Below are 21,350 nucleotides of genomic sequence, written 5' to 3'. Positions count from 1 at the left end.
AAAAAACCTGTTCCAAATATTTTTTAAAGGTAATGACTCCTAACTTCATCTTAGATAAAATCTATTTGATTTTTGTGTTGTAAACAGACCTCTGTATTTTGCTTTAAACTACCAGCCCTGAATAAATGCAGATGCTAAGCTGTGTTTTATTGAGCAGTGGGGCAGTTCAATGACTAAATGTCTAAATTATTTACTTTATTAAGACTTTGCCCTGGCTGGTTTCTTAGTGGTTAGGGCATCGGCTCTTGGACCAAAGGGTTGCAGGTCCCATCCCCGGCCCTGGTCGGGTACGACATTCCTCTCTCCTCTTTTCCCCTCCTTCCCTCTCTTTCACTCTCTCTAAAAATCAATGGAAAAAATATCCTGGGCCCAGCCAGTGTTTCTCAGTGGTTGAACATCAACCTATGAACCAGGAGGTCATGATTTGATCCCCTGTCAGGACACATGCCCTGGTTGCACGCTCAATCCCCAGTAGGGGGCATGATGGAGGCAGCCAATCAATGATTCTCTCTAATCATGAATGTTTCTATCTCTCCCTCTCCCTTCCTCTCTGAAATCAATAAAAATGTGTTTGTTTTTTAAATATCCTTGGGTGAGGATTAACAACAACAACAACAAAAAAGAGTGACATGTATGTGTGGAGAAGCTTGTCTGCTAATTGTCACTGACTGAGATTCTTTTTAAGGGAAGATAGATTTATTGCTGAGCAAGGTCACTGAAAGTAGTTATTCAGTGAAGTTGCTGATTCCAACCAAAACCAAGGTTGGCTCTTGGTATGTTGGCCTCTCACCACTGGCCCCAGGAGAGTTCTAGTCTGGTTAGACCTCAGGGAAAAAGCAGGTCCTGTGCCTGAGAGCAGAGCTCAGAGAGTACAATCCAAAAAATTAAGTTAGGGGCAAGCAGAAGTAATGGAAGGAGAGAGGGGTCTTTTTGGTGCATCTGTAAATATGGCCTGTTGGTCTGATTTCTCAAGTGTTTACATTAGATTTCCAAGTTTGTTTTCTCTATCACCTCTTTTGTTTCCTACTTTCTCCTTCATCATTAATACAACTCATTGGAGCCCTACTCTGTAACTGGGAAGAGTAAAATTAAATAAGACATAGCCAAGGCTTCGGGAACCTAAAAGCTAATTGAAGAAAGAAAATATGTATATAAATTGCTATTACTATTCTATTCTAGGAGAAAAAAATAAAACGCTGTGAGAATTCAGGAACTTCAGATGAATTTTAGATGGTCAGATCTGGCACAAGTTTCACAGAGCTTGTGACATTTTCTCAAATTATTGAAAGACAGAAATTTGACAGGCAAAAAAGTCTTCCAGGCTCAAGGACAGTGTAAATAAAGACAGGCATAGAACTAAGAAAATTCAAAAAAATACTTTGTGACGTAGTTTTCCAGGAATATATAACACATCCAGGAAATCCTAGGATGATAAGGCCAGAAAGGAGACAGGTACTGGTGGGCATTAATAGCAAGGTGAACAAATTAGATCCAGAGGCATAGAAGCATGAAACAGAATGATGACTCTCAGATGAAGATGGGGGTAGGGCAGCAGTTCTCAACCTGTGGCTCGAGACCCCTTTGGTGGTTGAACAACCCTTTCACAGGGGTCGCCTAAGACCATCCTGCATATCAGATATGTACATTACAATTCATAAACTAGCAACATTACAGTTATGAAGTAGCAACGAAAATAATTTTATGGTTGGGTCACAGCATGAGGAACTGTATTTAAAGGGCCAGAAGGTTGAGAAACACTGGGGTAGGGGGTGTAGAGGTGGGTGGGGAGAGATTAACCAAAGAATGTATATGCATATATGCATAATGCATGGATACAGACAATAGTGTGGGGAAGGAGGGGGGTGGGATGGAGGAGGTCAATGGGGAAAAGAAGGGAACATCTGTAATACTTGCAACAATAAAGATAAATTTTAAATAATAATAAAAAATAACCCAGACTAATAAAAAGAGAGAAAGTATTAACAGTTATATATATATTTTGAATAGAGGTGAATAGCTAGAATTGCCCTTGATAGTCATGGAGTGCCATGCATGCTATGTAGGTAGGGATTATAGCCTGAGACCAGTCCTCCCTCAGTTCTGTGCAGTGGGTTGGGGGGGGGGGGAGGGCGGGGGGGGGGCGGGGGGCGGCCAGGCTAGGGGCAGGAACAGAGTTTCAGCTGTCCAGGCCTGAACTGGGAAGGTCCAAGCTAAGGCAGAGGGAAGATGACCTTGTGAGAACTTGTTTGACTCAGAGCCCTCAGGATTTGGTCTCCAGTGAGACTTAGAAGATATAAAAGGACCTTTAAAGTTGACATGGAGGTTTTGAGCCTGCATGTCTGGTTGATACAGATGCTATGAAGATCGGGAGAAACCAAACTGGTGAAGAGGTTAGGGAAGATAAATCGGCTGCGTTCAGTTTGGGCAACAGTGTGCCCTTCCATCAGAGTTCTAGCAAATGCTCAGCAGGCTGTCGATCAAAAGCCTAGGTGATTTCGTAGAAAGCAACAGGTGTGATTGTAGATTCTGTTAACGGAAGCACACCGTATCTAGAATAAGTCGGTGACCATTTTGTTCTATTCTGCATAGTCAAACCACAACTGGAATGTTCATTTGAACTTTGTTTTGGTGTGTTTTTTAGACACCATGGTTAAAGGTTTTCAATACAAATGGTAAAGTTACAAAAAAAACCCAATAATTCATAGCAGAAGTGATTGGAGGAATTTGTACTTTCTTAACCTGGAATAGAGTCAGTTCCTCTGAAGAATATGAGTGCTTCACCACTTGGAGAAGGGCCGTGTGAAATAATTAAACTAATATTAAGTTGCCCCAGTGATATAATGGGAATAATAAAACTACATGGCAGGCTTGTCAGGAGATAATATGGGCAATGCCTCTGGTACATATTTGGCATTTAGTGTGTCTCAGCTCTTATCCTTCCTCTTAAGAGCATTAAGACCAGTGGGCACATGTCATAGAGATAGATTTTGCCATTCTATTGGAAATAAGTTTTTAATACTCAGTGCTGGCTAGCTAGATGGGCTGCCTTGATAGGTGGTAAATTTGCAGTCAAATGCTTGGTGGACAAGCACGTGACAGAGATGTTGTGCGGGAATTTAAGGACTGGGAGGGTAAAGAACTTGAAGGCCTCATCCTCTAACTCTGAGCTTCAAATGGTTCCAGGGAATTTGGAATGCAAACTCAAGAGACAGGCTGGGGCTGGAAATAAAACTTGAAAATCTTTTCCCGAGAGGTGACAGTGGAAGGTGGTTGCCAAAGGAAAAAGTGTAGAGAGCACCGCGGGCCTAGAATAGAATCCTGGGCCTGTGGGAAAAGAAGGAAACTAAACTACATTATATGAATGAAGATACTGTTGTATGCCACGAGACCAAGCAAGTGTTGTTTTTCACCAATTTTATTAATTGTAATGTAAATTTCCAGAAAATATTGGGGAGGGGAGACGGATTTAAGACAGGAGAGCAGCTAAGCTTTGCCTTGTGGCAGAGAGAGTGAGTGCAGGACCAAGGCAACACACTGGATTTTGCAACGAGGAAGTGACTTGTGATTGTCTAGAAAGCACTCATGATTAATGATTTACACATCATCTATTCCCAGAGGGTTGGGGCAGCTTAATAAAAGCACTCTTCACACAGGGCAATGAAAATGAAACAAAATAAAGATAAGAAGCCACAGACAGAAATAAATGAGGAAGGGAGGGGGGTGGTGAACATGGCACAAACCATGGATGGGATTGTTATTGTAGCAGGAGCACTACATTTTAGCTCTGGGTTTCCAGCAGCCAGAATAAAAGGGTTACAGGACCGGTTCCTTACCACTCATTGGCTCATGAAAGGAGACAGGTTTGCAGAAGAGTTTTTGTTTCTTGGCACCAAATTCTATGGAGTGTAGCCCATGGATTCTTAGATAAGGAAGGTGACATAGTAGACAATGGGGTCAACAGTGATCCTGTGGATTCGCAGACTTGCTTTGAATTGCTTTTTCTTTTGAAGCCCTTGAAGGTCAAGTGCGAAGTATTGAAATGAAGTCTGTGATTATTTCAGACAAGTTGAGCATCTGAACACTGCTGAGACTGAAAACTCAGCCTATAAGACAGCCTGAGCGAGGAGGACGTCCTAGACAGAAGATTCCAGGGTTGCGCCAGGAACTCAGGGCAGAGAGGGCACTAAGGACCCTGCAACCTCAGGTCCTTTGCACCTGCTACTTCCTCTGCCTAAAAAACTTTCCCCCGGATCGTTCTCATCTTTCACGTTTCAGTTCAGGTGATACCTCTCCAAAGAGATCTTTTCTGGACTCTGCCTAATGCTCTCCCTTCTTCATCCACCCAGCTCAATGTGTCACTCTCGAACAACAATGCTTTATTGAATTCATAGCATTTACTGCTCTGTTAAATTGTTTTATTTATTATCAGTGTCCCTCCTCCCACATGGTAGGATGTAAGCTAGTACACCAAACAATGCCAGGAGCAGAGTAGGTGCTCAGTGTGTTTAAGGAATGAATAGTTTATGTATGGGGAAGAGCTCAACTCAGTGTCCGTGTGATCACTGAACACATGGTTGTGCTGGGGATGGAGTTAAGTTCTCCCTAAAATGTTAGCTGAGCAGAGTTGAAGATTCTGATCATGAAAAAATTCATACTGGGAATTTAAAACCACTGGGGTTCGGAAGAGGAGCAGAGATTCTCCGTACATTTTCCTGTTCACTCACAAGAAGCAGGGGTACTAATATGAATGGTACGTTTATGAATGTTCATTGAGCAGGTTTCTAAGGGGTGGATCCTAAGTGGGAAGAGTAGAAAGGACCCTACATTGTGGCAAAGTCCCTTTCCGCTCCCTTCGGAAATTTTGTTCCATATTACCCATTAAATGGTGGAACATAGCTATTTTAACATAAATAATGTCGCAGGACTCATTCTAAGAAGAATTTGCTCTTAGGGGCAAGTCCTTTTATGATCCCTCCTGGCAGCTAACAATAAAACCCCTATTGTGTTGAAATGTGTGTGTGCACAAGCGAGTGTGCCTGTATGTTGGTGGTAAGAAATGGATCCAAATGGCCTGCAATCTAAATCAAATCACTAACACATCCATAGAAAAGCAGAGGTACTAGATGAGAGAATACCCTTTGAGATGGAAAGGAAAGGAACCAATGGTATGAGACTGGAGCCAGGAGTAGGTGAGCCAGAGGCCACTGGGTGTAGACTGGTTGTTGAACAAACTATGGGAAGGTGAGGACTCAACAGAAGAGAGGTAACTGCAGCCTCAGGTGGGGAGCAAAGCCAAGAAAAGCTTTTGTTAGACATTTATTTCAGGTTTGGGGAAAACTAAGTTTGTTGGCAATGGGAGGCAAACTTATCAATGGAGAGGTTCAGGAAAAATGCCATGGAATTAGCACCAATTGTACCCATTCTTGAGAAATTGTACATGTGTCTTTATCAAAATTAAAAAGAAATATTAGGAAAAAGCATATACTATTTATTTTTATTAATTAATTCATTCATTCACTTATTTTAGGTTGGACCTGGTGCTTGGGAGAAATTTTGATTAATTAGGCCCTATTGTGGGCTTTGCCTGCAGACTTCAGGATACAAGTTAGCAGTTCAGAGATAGTGGAGTTTCCCCAAGGCTATGGACAGGTAAGGCGTTTTAGAACCATTCAGCATCGTAAGCTCTAAAGGAACCTTGAAACCATCTGAGTCCACAAAATAATGGGTCCTTTTTCCCCTCACCTCCTCATTATTAACATTTTAACTCATCGCCAGAAGAGAGATGTCTTGGGAAAAATATACAAATTGGCTTTTTTTCTAAAGACTACTGGAAGCATCCAAAATGACAAAACGTGTTTTCCGATTAGAAGGAGACAAAATGGAAAATAATTTGGTTCTCCTTCTATGCTGAATGAGGAGATCTGGTCATAATAGTAACTGAATTACTTGTCAAATGGCCTATGTTTGGCTTTTAAAACAAACCAGAAAAAAAAAATGACTCCCCTGATTCCATTGTGTTAAATTGTGCCACAAGAGGACGTCCTATCTAATGCGTTCCTTTGGGTAATGGGCGAAAAGTAAATTGCCAAAGTTTCAACCTGGTAAGAACACAAGTTTAAAAAATGGAAGTGAGCATTAAAAAGGAAAGCAGCCACCTCACTCCTCGTTGGAAAAGCAATCTTTGAATTCAAGGTGAAATAAGGTAGATTTTTATATGCTCATTCTCTTATTTGAAGGATGAATAGTGCACTGTCATTCAAAATAAAGGGGTAAACTGGAAATTGAAGTGCAGATAACAAAAATGAAAGAAAGAAATCAGTGTTTAATGGCAAATCTTTCAAATCACAAAGCAAAAGCTCAATTCATAATGTGATGTTTTATTGTTTGTGTCTAATGTTCCACTGTACTTGGCTTTTATAGCAATGATCTGGGAATGAAGAATGAGTGATTTGGAGAACAGTTGTAAGTTAAAGGGCTTCATGCTGACTGAGAGAGAGAATTTCTGTGTATGGTGTATCCAGTGAAATTGCTCTTTTAACAAATACTTATTGAGGACCCACTATGTGCCGGGCACTGTTCTGAGAGATTCCGACTTATTAATGGACAAAACAAAAATGCCTCCTTCCATGAAGCATCTATGTCTGATCAGTAATTTTTTTTAAAAAAAATGGCTCCTAGAGGGATTCCCTTTGTATAGCATTTAGGGTCCTTTGTAAAGCAGGCTCTTGAAGATGTGTCTATGTAGCATCCAAATTTCTGGGCACAAAGGGGAGAAGTGGGCTCATTTCTCTTAGGCTAGAAATCTGACTTCCCTCCAGTAATTTCCCAGGAATGAGCGCCTGTTTTATCTTCATCCCTTAGCTGTTTTATGCATTTGCCTGCCAAACTTGCTTCCTCTTCTTCGTGATCTAGGCCCTGAGGTACATTTCTGAGAATTTAGAGCACAATTAACAGAAAATTGAGATCGAATTTAACAGAGGTAGAAAACCAAAGGGAGTGTGTTCCTGAAATGCATATTTAGGCAGTAAGATAGGAAAGTGGTTTTATTGCATCTAAGCCCCTGGGGGGGGGGGGGTATGGAAGCTGTATACCGTGCAGAGCCAGACAGGAGTGAAATGAATGAAAATGAAGGAAGCTGTAAAAGGGAAGAGGCAGAGGTGGCTTAAAACTACAAGGAAGGAAGGAAGGAAGGACGTGGTCCTCTTTTTGTTGTTTTTGACAGGCGTTTAGCAGTTTGCCCTGTAACTGACGTGAGCTCAGAGTTTCCGATTATATTATAGGAGAAGCAATATTTCCTGAAAGAACTCATCTGGAGTGATCTGAGCTCTCGTTTTACCTGTGATCTGTCTTGGTTCATAATGACATGTACAGAGCACAGGATGGCTTTGTTTTCAAGGGTGGCACTGAAGCAAGAAATTATGAATTATCAGAGCTGTTAGGGATTCAATTGTTGCCAAGGGGAAATGAAGGGGAGAGATGTGAATGTATTTCAGGAAAATACATAACTGTAGCTAATGCTCTGGTTTGTATTTTTTTTCCATGATGGACTTGAACAGACATTACAAGTATTCCACCACCACAGGCAATAATTTCAGACTAAGCCAAGAAATTGGTATTTTTACAGCTGAGACTTTTAAATATTAATTTTTAAGTTATATATTATTTGGATGGAGTTAAAAATCTGCTTATTATTGTGTCTGATAGGCTAGAAAATGCAGGGTAGACTAAAAGTTTATTTTGTTTTATACCAACATTATGAAAAATTCATTATAGAATTTATTTAGTTCAAATTAAAAGAACAATAAATGCTTCATGGTGAAAGGAAATCAATTTAGATAAAATGTTAAACTTGTTTTTTGACACTTAATATATAACTATAATATGTGTTTGGTGATAGCATAGCGCAGTGGTCCTGAATACTAAACTACTAAAATGTCTGTTTAATCTTGAGATGGGATTCTGGAGAGCTGAGTTCTAGCTAGAGCTGTAAAGCTGCCCAGCAGCAACCAAGTGTAGTCGTAGGAGATCACTAGCAAGACCATCAGGACATTTATGGCTACTACTGCTAGTCACCTAAGGTTGCTGATCAACCGTGGGCCTGGATGCCTTCTGAAACAGTGAATTCTCTCTCTGAAAGGAGGATTTCAGATGCAGACTCCTTAGCATCCAAGGACCATCCTCTTCATCCTTTCTTCCACTGCTCTCCTAGTTACTCTGCCACTTCTGTGCCTTTGTTCATATTTTTTTCTGCCTGGAATGCTGTCTGTGTTTCCTTCCCTTCTCTATTCTAAATCCTGACCATCTTTTAGGTCTAAGTTAAAGCCCTAAGACCTTCAAGAATCTTCATCTGGCCACTTCCTAGTGACCCCTCCTTCCACTGAAACTGCCTGCATCAGAACAATGATACTTGTTTCCTTGCCTTCTTCATGAGCAAACCTTTTTCCTTACCATATTCTTAGGGAAGGGTGGCATCTACACAGTCACCCATGCTGGGCCACCAGCAGTCAACCTTGACCCACCTCTCACTCACATCCTGCTCATCTAATCTTTCCCTAACCTAGGCTTGGTCCACCTCTTGTGTACTTCTTATCTCTACCCCATTTTTCCATTTCTCCTGTCCCAGTTCACCATCATCATTTTGCCTGGACTATTGTAACAGCCTCCTTGACTTCATTCTTTCACTCCACCCGTCCTCCACAATGGTGGTGGCAGAATGACCAAGCATGTGAGTCCGGATGCTATTCTTAAAATATCCAGCATTGATTATAGGTCTGTGCTACATGTTTATTTATTAGCTGTCTATTAATCTGGAACACTATCAACACTCTCTAGATAGGTCATGTTTTATAAAACAGTAACAAGGTAGACACAGAGTAACAACTGTTTGCCAGGTAGCCCAAGACTAAATTGGACCGGTGATCTAGACCAGCCGTGGGCAAACTATGGCCCGCAGGCCAGATCCGGCCCGTTTGAAATGAATAAAACTAAAAAAAAAAAAATACCGTACCCTTTTATGTAATGATGTTTACTTTGAATTTATATTAGTTCACACAAACACTCCATCCATGCTTTTGTTCCGGCCCTCCGATCCAGTTTAAGAACCCATTGTGGCCCTCAAGTCAAAAAGTTTGCCCACCCCTGATCTAGACATACATGGAATGCCTAGGACAGGTTCATTATGTTGACCAGATTCCAAATTCCATGAGGCTACTCTGCCCAAAGTTAACATTTTGCTCTGTCCCAGTCTTTACATTGGCCTACAAGGCCCTATGTCAGTGGTCGGCAAACTGCGGCTCGCGAGCCATGTGCGGCTCTTTGGCCCCTTGAGTGTGGCTCTTCCACAAAATACCACGTGTGGGCATGCACGTACAGTGCGATTGAAACTTCGACATGCGCAGAAGTCGGTATTTTGTGGAAGAGCCACACTCAAGGGGCCAAAGAGCCACATGTGGCTTGCGAGCCTGTTTGCTGACCACTGCTATGTGGTATGTCCACACACCCACTTCACCCCTTGCCCCCAGTAGTTCTCTGACCTCTTAGCTGCTCCTGCAATTAGCCAGAACATTACCAATCCGAGTCCTTTGTTCTTCTGCCTGGAATGTTCTTGTCACAGCTATCCATGTGGCTCACTTCTTTATTGCCTTTATCTTGGCTCAAATGTCACACCTTTTCAGGGACACCTTACTTGGCCACTATATAAAATTGCAAACTCCCCCTTCTTATCCCCTCCTTCCTTGTTTCTCTCTATAGAAATTAGAAGTTCCATGTGATTTTTGTCATTTATACACTACTCTATCCCAGGTACTGAAACAACCTACATCAAAGTAGCCATTCAATAATTCATTGAATAAATTAATGAATTCATCTGACATGTGCAACATCTCTTCTTATATATCCAATATATTTCTCTTGGAGTAGTCTTTATGTCTGTGATCTAATTTCAAGTCTGGTAGCTGGTTAATGTCTTACCTTAGTCAAACATGGTTTGCATTAAGAGTCATTTATCTTGGGTTTCACTCCTGGCTCTGACACTTTCTAATTATGTGACCTTGAGTGAGTCATTCTATCTTCCTGAGTCCAGTTTTTCTCATTTGAAAAACAGGGCTAATGACACCTAGCAGATTACCAGGAATATGACAAACACTACAGCTATAAAGTTCTATAAACATGTTAGATGGTACCTATTTTTATTTCTTATCTGCACAAGGAACTGAAGAAACAACATTGCATCATGAAGAGTTTGAACATAATAGTCAAGCAAATACATACTTGAGTTCATTCTGTCTTTACTTATTAGCTATATGACCCTGAGAAACTTAATTTACCTCCTTTTCTACAAATAAGGGACAAATTTTATCTCAGAATTGATCAAAATTCTGAATTAGGTATATAGTGTATTATTTTAACAAATCCACGACACACACACTTTTCACCTTTTTACGTTTCAGAAATCAGTATGCACTTTGCAATCAATGATGTCTTCTGTTAAGTGAAATGTGGTATCTACTTCCAACTTTTGTATGTGACACAGGACGGTAATTATAGTTTAGAATCTCTCAGGTCATTCTGACAATTTTAAGACATTTTCCTCTCTTCCATTGGGAAAAAAGTGGCTTTCAATGAATAATAATAAGGTGGTGAATTGTGCCTTAATAGTTTAATAGCCATATTTTTTGGCAGCTTGTCATTAAAACGTGTTTTTTTCAATTTCATCTCAAAGAAAAGTTACACATTTCGTTAAAGCATTAACCATGAAGTCACTCTTCAATTTATTTCTTTGTTACAGAGGAGGGCACTTTGTTTTTCTGGGTCCCCCTCCCTGTGTCTTCACTCTAGTTTGGTTGATACTTTCTCTTTTCTTTGGTGTGGTCATGGAGGACAAGAATAGAATAATATCCTGGCAACCGCAGCAACCACACTTTAGCAGAACACAGTTGCTAGGAGCAAAGGGTAGTAGCTGCACTCAAGAGGTCACGTGGCTCTGCCATCCAGAGGAGCCAGTGGGCTGTGGCAGAAACCCACAGCCCCGAGCAGCATGCTCCACCCCGCTTTGTGCGGAAGGGAATGGAATATCAGTATCCTATCTTGCCCACTGCCAATGGGTGGTTAATATATTATGGCCCTTTTAAAATAAAATATGAACACAAAGGGAATAAAAAAGTTACTACTAAAGATGTCATCATAAAGAAATGTAACATTTCAGCCCATTATTCCTTAAACACTCTTCTATTAAACTGAGGCTATTAATGCAGTGTTATGAACTAGCAATAGGTCATTACTCTACTGTGACAGCCTCCTATACATCTTGTGGTTTGTTATAGTTTTCTGGTTTTGGTTCAAAGAATTGGAAAAAATAACTGAAGAATGCTATATGGGTTATTGTAAGAAATTCGACACTCATTAGCCATATCCTTTGTTCACTGAACAATAAAAATTCTGAGATGGATGTACTTAGCTTCCATAATGACTTTCAATAGAGAAAGCTCATTGCACAATTCATTTTACTCATTCAGCAATTATACTAGTAGTTGAGATTCTACCAAGTGCTAGCCACTGCGTATCAGGGCCATGACTAAAATTAAATGTTTTAGGATAGAATGCATAAAGCAAGACAACGTACACCGTGACAATAGAATGCCTAATATTTGCATTGTACTTTTCCTTTATTTGAAGGGGACACCAAAATGTTTTGGGCTCAGCTCTTATTAGCATTTGAAAGAAAGTAATATTCAGAAAATAAATACTTTTTAATTCATTCACGTAGGCCAGTCCTCTGTTGGCACCTGTGACTAGATTCTGTCACATGCACAGAGGGCCTGGAGGAACACTGAAAGTCCATCACTGTCTGGTGTACAGCCACAGGAGTGAGACAGGCAAAAGAAGACCCATGAACTCTCCCTGGGTAGTCTTAAGCACACTCAGAGAGTCATCTGTTCCCCACTCTTTTCATTATGTACTTAATGGGTTCTGGACAAAGTCTACGACTCATGTATACATCTATTATGTCCTATGTCTACATTTCTCAGAGTAAGGAACATATGACTCAGTTCATCTAATTGCAAGGCCTGTATAATTCAGCTACCCTCTTTTTCCCCTTCTCTGAAGAATTGATTAGCAGATTGACACTTAGGAAACCCTTTTATCTCATGAGCCTATGCCAACTGATTCTTTGATTCTTTTTTTTCCCCTTTGATCTGAACATTAGAAAATGAGATCACTGGCTTCCATTTGAGTGTGCTTCCAGCCAAAATAAAAAAATGGAAATAGGTTATAGAGTGATGTGTCTCTGACTTCAGTTTGGAACTAAAAAACATTATTATCTTTGACTAGGAAAGACTACAAATTTATATCAAACAAAAAGTTCCAGTATAGTTCATCATTCTACTCCTTTATCATCCAAATCACATCTCTAGGATGTAACAACTATGGAACTAGTCTTTCTGTGTGTTCACATGTGTTTGTGTATATACACACACACATTATCTTTTCAGTTTTACTTCACTTGGAAGATGTGTGAGATTGGGCAGTGTGTCTCTGGCATGTTACATTTCCTATCCTCCCGACTGGTGTCCCATCAGACAACATCACCTGGTGTCCACTGTTAGGACTTATTACAGGAGTTGGGTGATAAGGCTTATCACTTTTCTTAGTCGAAGGCTGTAAAGGAGCAGAATGCCTTCAAAGCACAAAGGCCAGTCACTGTATTGATGAATTAAATGCCAGAGAATGAGTTTGATATCTTGCTGGTAGTTACCACTGCATAACCACCCACCACCAATATTCACCAAGGGTGGCATACTATTGACTGCTAACATTAATCCTACCAGTTTCCATTTCCATTTTATGAAGAAATTTTGTTGTTTATGGAACTGACATCTGTCAGTACTTTTAAATCAATAGCATACAATATAATCACGGATAGGGTCAGATAGGATGGGATAGGATAGGATAGGATAGGATAGGATAGGATAGGATAGGATAGGATAGGATAGGATAATAGCATGTAATAAAATGGGCATAAACATTAAAGTCTGTAAGACCAGACTGAAATCTTAATTCCAGTGCTTAGAATATGGGAAAACTGCTTAAATCTTTCGGAGCTCAGGTTTTCATTTTAAAGTGAAAAAAAAAACTTTATCTGATAGAATTATAAGGAATAAATTAAGTAAAACCTCTAGCAATAATGTCAAGTATATATTAATACTTGAACTATTATTTCTATCCCATTTTCTATCTGAATTATAATTCCAGGATTCTAGTGAAAGATCAATATGGAGAATTACATCCAAATATAAAAAATTATCTAGTAGAAATAAGTTTTTGGAGGAAAGAACAAATAAACTGTGACAAATAGGAGCTTAGTATTGCCTCTTACACAAACAATATATAATGCCTACAAGAAGAATGTGGCCATGAATGGCACATAAATAAAAGCATTTCATCTTTAAATACATAAGTTGTGTCATATTACCCTCACATAAAATTTTGATTAATCAGAACACTCAGGGAATAGAGCTACTAAGTAAATGATCCACCAGGTTAATTAAGGTTCAACAAGTCTTAATTTCTTGGGGGAAAATTCTTGTCAAATTGAAAATGCATTGATTTACTTTTCTGCCCCATCAAGAGACTGTCCTGAATGTAGTCTTTGATTTGGAAACTTGGAGGAACTTGAAAATATTATTAAAACTAGTTTTCACTTGAAGGACTATAGATTCAAAGAGAAGAAACTGAAAGCGAAGTTGCCAAGTTACTTTTGAGGCAACCATGAGTCCTTTCGTACATATTTTTTCGTTTAATTCTCTCAACCGCTCTAAGAAGTATCATTCCTCTTGGGGAGTAGTAATTGTATAGATAAGGACACTGATGTGTAGTGAATTTGGGTCATGTACTCACAGTTACTGAGGTAGTGAGTGGCTCCAACAGAATTCTAAAGAAGTACTTCTGATTGAAAAGCCGAACCTCTTTTTTTCCCCCCTCCAACACTTTCTTCTTGTTCTTCACAAAGCTACTTGTGAAATCCAAAGTCACTTGGATTCCAGGAAGAGAAGAACTTAGTACAAGGCATACTTCCACTAGGACGGACAGGCCATCCTTTTTAATTTATGAATAAATTTTAGAAAAGAGTTTTTCTCAGAGTTATGCTTCTCTAATAATAGCAGGGTGGAAAAATAATTCAAATTGAGTCAGGATTATACTTATTTGAACTTCATTATTCCCCCAGAGGTATTTAAAATTTAGTCCAAATTTTCTCCACTCAATCTTTTTTTTAAAGATTAAAAGTTCTGAAAGTAACTAAATTTAAATCAATAAATATTAAATATTCTTTTAAAAGGAGACAAAGTCACTTTTTACAAACTCTGCTAGAAGAGAAAAAGAAAGAAAAGTATGAAAGTCTTGGATTCATTTAAAAAGTGAGCAAGGGCCCCAGCCGGTTTGCTCAATAGATGGAGCATCAACCTGCGAACTGAAGGGTCCAGAGTTTGATTCTAGTCAAGGGCACATGCCCAGGTTGTGGACTCAATCCCCAGTAGGGGGCGTGCAGGAGGCAGCTGATCTATGATTCTCTCTCATCATTGATGTTTCTATCTCTCTCTCCCTCTCACTTCCTCTCTGAAATCAATTATTTTTTTTAAAAAGTGTTCAAGGGAGTGTAGGGATTACACTTTTATTTCCACTAACTGCCGTGTGTGTGTGTGTGTGTGTGTGTACGTGTTTATAACTATTCTGTTAATTTTCATTCTGCAATCCATTATGTCTAAAATAATCATATATTTTATCATCCAAGTCAATTTCACTTTAGGAAGTGAAAGAGGGCATTGGCAACATTCACCTTAAGCTAAGAGTTGTGAATATGAACAATTCATGCAAATCAGATGGACTTCTTAACAGTGACCTCAAGAATCTTCCCTCTGGTATTTTGGGCCCTTCTTCCTCTCTTACTCCCTCAGTTCATCTCCTTATAATTATTCCTCGGAACATTATTGTTAGCAATCCTTCTTGCTCACTATTGCCCCTTCCTCCTCCCTGAAAGTCTCCAAACGTAAACCTTCCACCACTCATTGTTCCTGTCATCTACCTAGCTCCTGCGTCACTCTCCCTCATTTCCCGCCAGGTTGTGCTCTGGGCACACTGCCACTCTCACAACCTTACTCCTATTCTTAATGATATTGGAGATGCATCCTAGCATCCCTTCACCCCCTCCTTCCCTCTAATCTTGTTCTTTATCTTATGCTAGACACTCATTCCCACCTCATGCCTCCTTAAACTGACACGTGATGAAATTCTACAACTCTTCCATATCCTCCCTATTGGGCATCCCATTATCTGACCTTACCCATATTATTAACTCAACCTTTTCCCACACTGCTGCAATCCTTGGACCACACAGGGACCTAAACTCTGATCATTCATTGCCCTTCGTGTCCTTGGTGTCTTCTCACTCCTCCTGGGTGCTAAATCTCTTAAAATCCATCTGTGCACTGCTGTTGTCTAAACCCTACTAGGCACATAATAGTTGGTCAATAAACATCTGTTGAATTAAAGAAGAAAAGTATGTAAAGAACGTTTAAACCCACAGGGCTTTTTTCCCTGCCTTTGCTCTTAAATATCTGACCATTCTCTCATGCCATTATAATACATATTTTTATCAAAAACCACAAATGCCAGCTGAGTAGTTCACTGCTTTTTCCATAATTTGTCAAGGAAGTGGTAAGTCATAGTGTCTGTCAAGCGATTACATTTTATTCATAAGTTACAATCCAACAAGAGACTGAGTTGAAGCAGCCACAAAACAGATAGGTTCTAGCCAGTTCCCCTCTTGCCAATGCTATATTTAGAGGTGAAGCACTGTTATGAAGAAGGGGCAGTCTCTACCTTTGGCCATGTTTTTTTCAGATACTTTCTATCATGATTCTGAAGTCCTTAAAAAAAAAAAAAAGTTAATTTATCTGAGATAAAGTCAGGAGTTTTCAGTGTTAAGTGAATCCACCTGAACACACGAAGGCCAGTTCTGTGACTCTTTCATTCATCAAATTTAACATGTTGAAATTTTGTAAGGGGACATTTTCCTTATAGAAAAAAATATTCCCAAGTTTTAGGGATAAATATGAAGTAGGGATGTATGTGGCAATGGCCTTTTAGCAAGAAGCGTCTATGAGCTGCAAGAGACTTGAGAAGATCATCTGGTTTGATCCTCCTCCTGATATAGACAAGGTCGAGGAAACCCAATGAGATTAAATGTCGGTTTCAGTGTGATAAGGTCATGAACCCACGCTGACACCCAGGATGACCAGTTTGCAGCTCGTGCATACTGAGTGTTCAAGTGGGGAGCAAACGTCGCCAGCATTGTGCATGCATCACAAAATCCTCCCAATACAGTAGTCCTATTATCCTCCCCATCTTTTCCCAAATAAGGACACAGCCAAGAGAGGCTAATAGCATTTCTATATTACACAGCAAGTGAGAGACAGAGCCTGACTTCAGCCTCTTTGAAGTCACTTTCCCCAGAGCTTTAGGCCCTTCCCTAACCCTACAGGGGATGTGTCTTCTACCTGGCCACCTGCTTGTCTTCCCCTCACCATTAATACCCTATTGCAATGTCACTACTTTGGGAAGCCACTCCAGCCCTCTCTGCTGGATTTCAAAAAGACTTTGTTCATTCCTCCATCAAAGCCTTACTCTTGTGACAGGATGAATTATCTATTTAGGTCTCCTTCTTCTCTCAAGACTATTAGCTCCATGAAGACTCTCATTTTTCCCTTTGATTTCTTGGACTTAACATTTATTGATAGATGATGTCTAAACCTTGGTAGCTGGATGACAATAAGACAAACTGTATGTTTTGTAGAAATGAAGCTGATATATTCAAGTTTTGAAAGCAGTTTGGATCCTAAGTATTGTTTGTAGTTATTTGCAAACCAAGCTATCCGTATTTCTTATAGAATCTAAATAAGTGCCTTTCTATATGGGGAGTTCTGCATCCTTTTTACAAATCAGCAAATAGGAGCAAAATGTAATTAAATCTTTTTTGTTGTTGTTCATAATCTGTTAAGAAAGTTGGAGGAATGGCATTCTGGTAACCAGTTTGAGATTCTTCCTCCTAAAGTATTTATTTCAGAGACTCATTTGCAGTGGTTTTAGAAATTCAGTTCTATACCTATGTACAATAATGTATATAATTTAAAAGTCTGCTGTACTACAGATTCAGTTAGTAAGTGGACAGATATTCCTAGAGTAAATACATCTGGTATTCAATTTCAAAATTATTTAAATTGCAGCATTTTCCAGAACACACAGTAGAAATATTTAAAATAGTGAACATAACAGCCTACTTCAGAAATGTTTCTCCTGTTTCATTCATGCTGCATTCTCTTTGATACTTCTATTTTTTATTTAAATATCTGTCACATGGTGGGCAAGATACACCCCCTTACATTTCTTTTAAGAGACTTTTTCATATAAAAATGCTTCATTATGAAACTGCCGGGAGCCGGTCCATGCTTGCTGTTTCAAGGGACCTGGCATATATGGCATACTGTTCTTAATATGTTTGCTCACCTTCTTGGCACTATGTGTTTTAACCAAGGTCGCCTCTCTGAGAAAGGTTGTTTCCCCAAGTAGGGATTTTCCCCTGAAGTTAAGGAGGGAATAAAATCCCTTAACTAAGTGCCAGGCGGGTAATTAATCACTTTAACTATGAACAATCATGCTTAAGCTACATAATCTTTACTCCCTGGAATGGAGATAAGAAACGCCCTAACCTTTGTAATAGAGATTGATAGGATTGGAATCAACTGGTATAAATACAGTTGAAACAAGACAACAGCAGACAGAACTTAGGAGACAGAGAGGGAGACAGAAATTGGCACAGAACCTACACAGAACGTTCTCTAGAGTCAGAAGAACTTCGCTGGAGAGAACATGGCAAAAGATCCTGGATGAAACTGGCCTCAGAACCTAGAGACAGAACCTAGCGAGAGAACATGGCAAAAGATCCTGGACTGAACCTGACTACAGAAATTGGCAAGAGAACCTGACTAGAACCTGATGACTGAACCTGGCTGGAGAACCTGGACACAGAACCTGGCTGGAGAACCTAGTGAGGGAACATGGCTACAGAACCTGGCTGGAGAACCTGGAGAACCTAGCAAGAGACCATGGACACAGAACCTGGCTGGAGAACCTAGCGAGGGAACTTGGCTACAGAACCTGGCTGGAGAACCTGGAGAACCTGGCTGGAGAACCTAGCAAGACAACATGGACACAGGACCTGGCTGGAGACCCTGACAAGAGAACCCGGCTATGATGATCACCTGGACGCTGCCTCTGTGTCATTCCTTCTTCGCCAACTCCGTCCACACCTTTGGGGACCCCTGGACCCGCTGGGGTTGGACCCCGGCATGAAACAACATGTTTTCTCTCTCTGCTACTCAAGAGCTCTAAGTATTTTGCGAATGATTGAACAAAACTGGATTTCATTACTGTTGTCCACCCCCAGAGAATGTCCCTTAGATTTCTATTTTTTTCCCAAATTATTTAAATTATTTTTCTAAAAAAATGTGATGATTATTAGTAATCAAAATTATAGAAGCAGAAAGTAGAATTGTGCTTGTTAGGGGCAGAGGGGAGAGAGAATGTGGAGTTTAATGGACATAAAGTTGTGGCTTTATAAGATGAAAAAAGTTCTGGAAAAGGATTATGATGCAAGTAATACATTATGAATGTATTTAATAACAATGAACTGTACACTTAAAAATTACTATGATAAATTTTATATTAGTGTTTTTTACCACAATAAAAAAAATGGGAAAAAATAATTGTAATAGTCACCTCAAAGTCTGTTCACCCTGGAAAAATGCCAACATAAAATAAGAGTTGTCCAATGATATTTCACCAAAATGTTGGCAGATCTCCATTGAAAACAATTCAAGAGCATGGTGCTCCAATATCAGCCCTGTCACCATCAACTCAATATGCTTACCGAATGCTCATTATACTTGCAGCTTTCTGCTTAGGTCTTAGATGACAATTACTATAAAACACAATATTTACCTCATTGATTACATACTCCATGACAGACACATTAATGAGAACATAGGAATCCATACACAAAAATTAATAGCATATCCATGATGTATGAATAACAATGATATGAATATTCTAAAACATTATAATGACTCTTTCTGAAATTTCCACAAACACATACCAAACAAATATAAAGCTTTTAATGGACATATCTGAGGCGTTGCATTGCTAATAAAATTGTTATTTTTTACAGATAAATGCTCATCTTCTTTTATTTATGAAGATTATGTTATAAATAACATAACATTATATTATGTTATATATACATAAACCAGAAAGTAATACTCATTAGTGAATGTGGTAATTAAAAAAAGATTTAAAAATTTTTAACTGAACATCCTAATTCAAATATGTTTTACTAGAGGCTCGGTGCACAAAATTCATGCACGGGTAGGGTCCTTAGGCCTGGCCAGCGATCAGGGCCAATTGAGGCCTTCCTTCCCCACCCCCTCACTGCCCCCTGCCCCTCACTGCCGGCTACCAGCTGGGACCTTCATTCCGCATTGCCCCCTGGTGGTCAGCACATGTCATAGCAAGTGGTCGAACTCTCAGTTGGTCAAACTCCTGAGGAGACAATTTCCATGTTAGCCTTTTATTATATAGATAGGGATGTAATTTATAACAAAATTGGGTAGTCTGTTTGGGAGAAGGCATAAAAACCCTCCAATGAAAATATGGGGGTTGGGCCGAAACCGGTTTGGCTCAGTGGATAGAGCGTCGGCCTGCGGACTGAGAGGTCCCAGGTTCGGTTCCGGTCAAGGGCATGTGCCTGGGTTGCGGGCATATCCCCAGTGGGAGATGTGCAGGAGGCGGCTGATCGATGATTCTCTCTCATCGATGTTTCTAACTCTCTATCTCTCTCCCTTCCTCTCTGTAAAAAATCAATAAAATATATTTAAAAAAAAAAAAAAAGAAAATATGGGGGTTGGCAAGAGTAGGTTTACAGCTGTTTGTATGGAAATAATACAAAGAATATAATAATTAATAGATAATAATAAAAGAAAAAACTGGTTTCATGTACTCATAACCATAAACCTACTTTTGCTCACCCCTGTATATGTCTGTGTGTAAATACGGAGGGAGAAAGAAAGGAAGAAAGAAAGAAAGAAAGAAAGAAAGAAAGAAAGAAAGAAAGAGAGAGAGAAAGAGAGAGAGAGAGAGAGAGAGAGAGAGAGAGAGGAGGGAAGGAAGGAAGGAAGGAAGGAAGGAAGGAAGGAAGGAAGGAAGGAAGAAAGAAAGAAAAAAAAAGAAAAAAGGAAAGAAAGAAAGGAAGGAAGGAAGGGAGGGAGGGAGGGAGGGAGGAAGAAAGAAAGAAAGAAAGAAAGAAAGAAAGAAAGAAAGAAAGAAAGAAAGAAAGAAAGAAAGAAAGAAAGAAAGAAAAAGAAAGAAGGAGAAAGAAAAGGGGGAGGGAGGGAGGAAGAGCTGGGAAAAATTTTTGAGACCTCTGCCCTCCTCCCATGGATTGCTTATGTAATTTTCAAGTAACCGCTGTATTGAAAACACCTTTAAGAACTACAGGAATTAAGAATTGTGAAGCAAAACTCTCCTGTTTCCTTGTAACTATTTCCTTATAACATGGAACCAGCCTTCCTTAATGTATTCAGTGTTCTGAATTCCCTATAATTGTTTCTTTGTTTGTTTGTTTGTTTTTCCACCTCTGCAATTGGTCTTGCTTTTTGTTTTTGTTTGTTTGTTTTGCATCAAGGTAGCATTCTCTCTCCTTGACACAAAGAAAGTGGAAATTTAGTATTCTGAAGCTCCGATAATGTCAGGAACTGGTCAGTCCATTTTCCCTCCTTTTCTGGTTTTCAAATGAAAGCAAGTCATAGAGGGAAATTGAAACCATAACAGCTTCTCTAACACTTTGTTCCTCAGGGTACTTGGACTAAAAGGATCGTACAACAACAAAACACATCTATGGACAAGTTATATGAGTCATCAGATGCTTTTTGTGTAATTCCAAAAAACTCATACACTGAATTGTACCGGGATAATTTGTGAGCAATGTTCTGGCCTCTAGCATTTCCAAGTCTCACTTGACATTGTAGCTTGGAGGGATTTTTTTTTTAAGTGGACTGTGTCACTTTAATTTTATGATATCCCAAGCTCGTTCTGCCCCAAGCCATGTATAATTGTACATTCTTTATTAAAAGGAAGAATGGAGAAAAATGGGGTTGGAGGTTGGTAAAGACAAGAAGCACTCTGACGAAACTACCAAATTAATGGGGTGTTACTTACGAACACTGATACCAAAATACTGTCGT

At 39.6% G+C, this 21,350-nt stretch overlaps 1 protein-coding gene across 4 annotated transcripts in view; it reads left to right on the top strand.

Moving 5' to 3' along the window:
- RGS17 (regulator of G protein signaling 17) overlaps nucleotides 1–21,350 on the top strand; it is an 84,000-nt gene that overhangs the window by 8,906 nt on the left and 53,744 nt on the right. For 2 of the 4 annotated variants that reach the window (XM_081093893.1, XM_081093892.1), the window contains exon 2: nucleotides 5,528–5,649. The exons of the other annotated variants lie outside the window; for them this stretch is intronic. In XM_081093893.1, coding sequence (XP_080950019.1) covers nucleotides 5,642–5,649 — 8 coding nt within the window. In that variant the 5' untranslated portion in view covers nucleotides 5,528–5,641. The remainder of the gene's footprint in view (nucleotides 1–5,527; nucleotides 5,650–21,350) is intronic. 4 annotated transcript variants of the gene reach the window in all.

The sequence above is a fragment of the Myotis nattereri genome (assembly GCF_964212035.1).
Source record: "Myotis nattereri genome assembly, chromosome: 6".
In the NCBI taxonomy this organism is placed as follows: Eukaryota; Metazoa; Chordata; class Mammalia; order Chiroptera; family Vespertilionidae; genus Myotis; species Myotis nattereri.
This window is presented reverse-complemented; position numbering and strand designations above follow the sequence as displayed.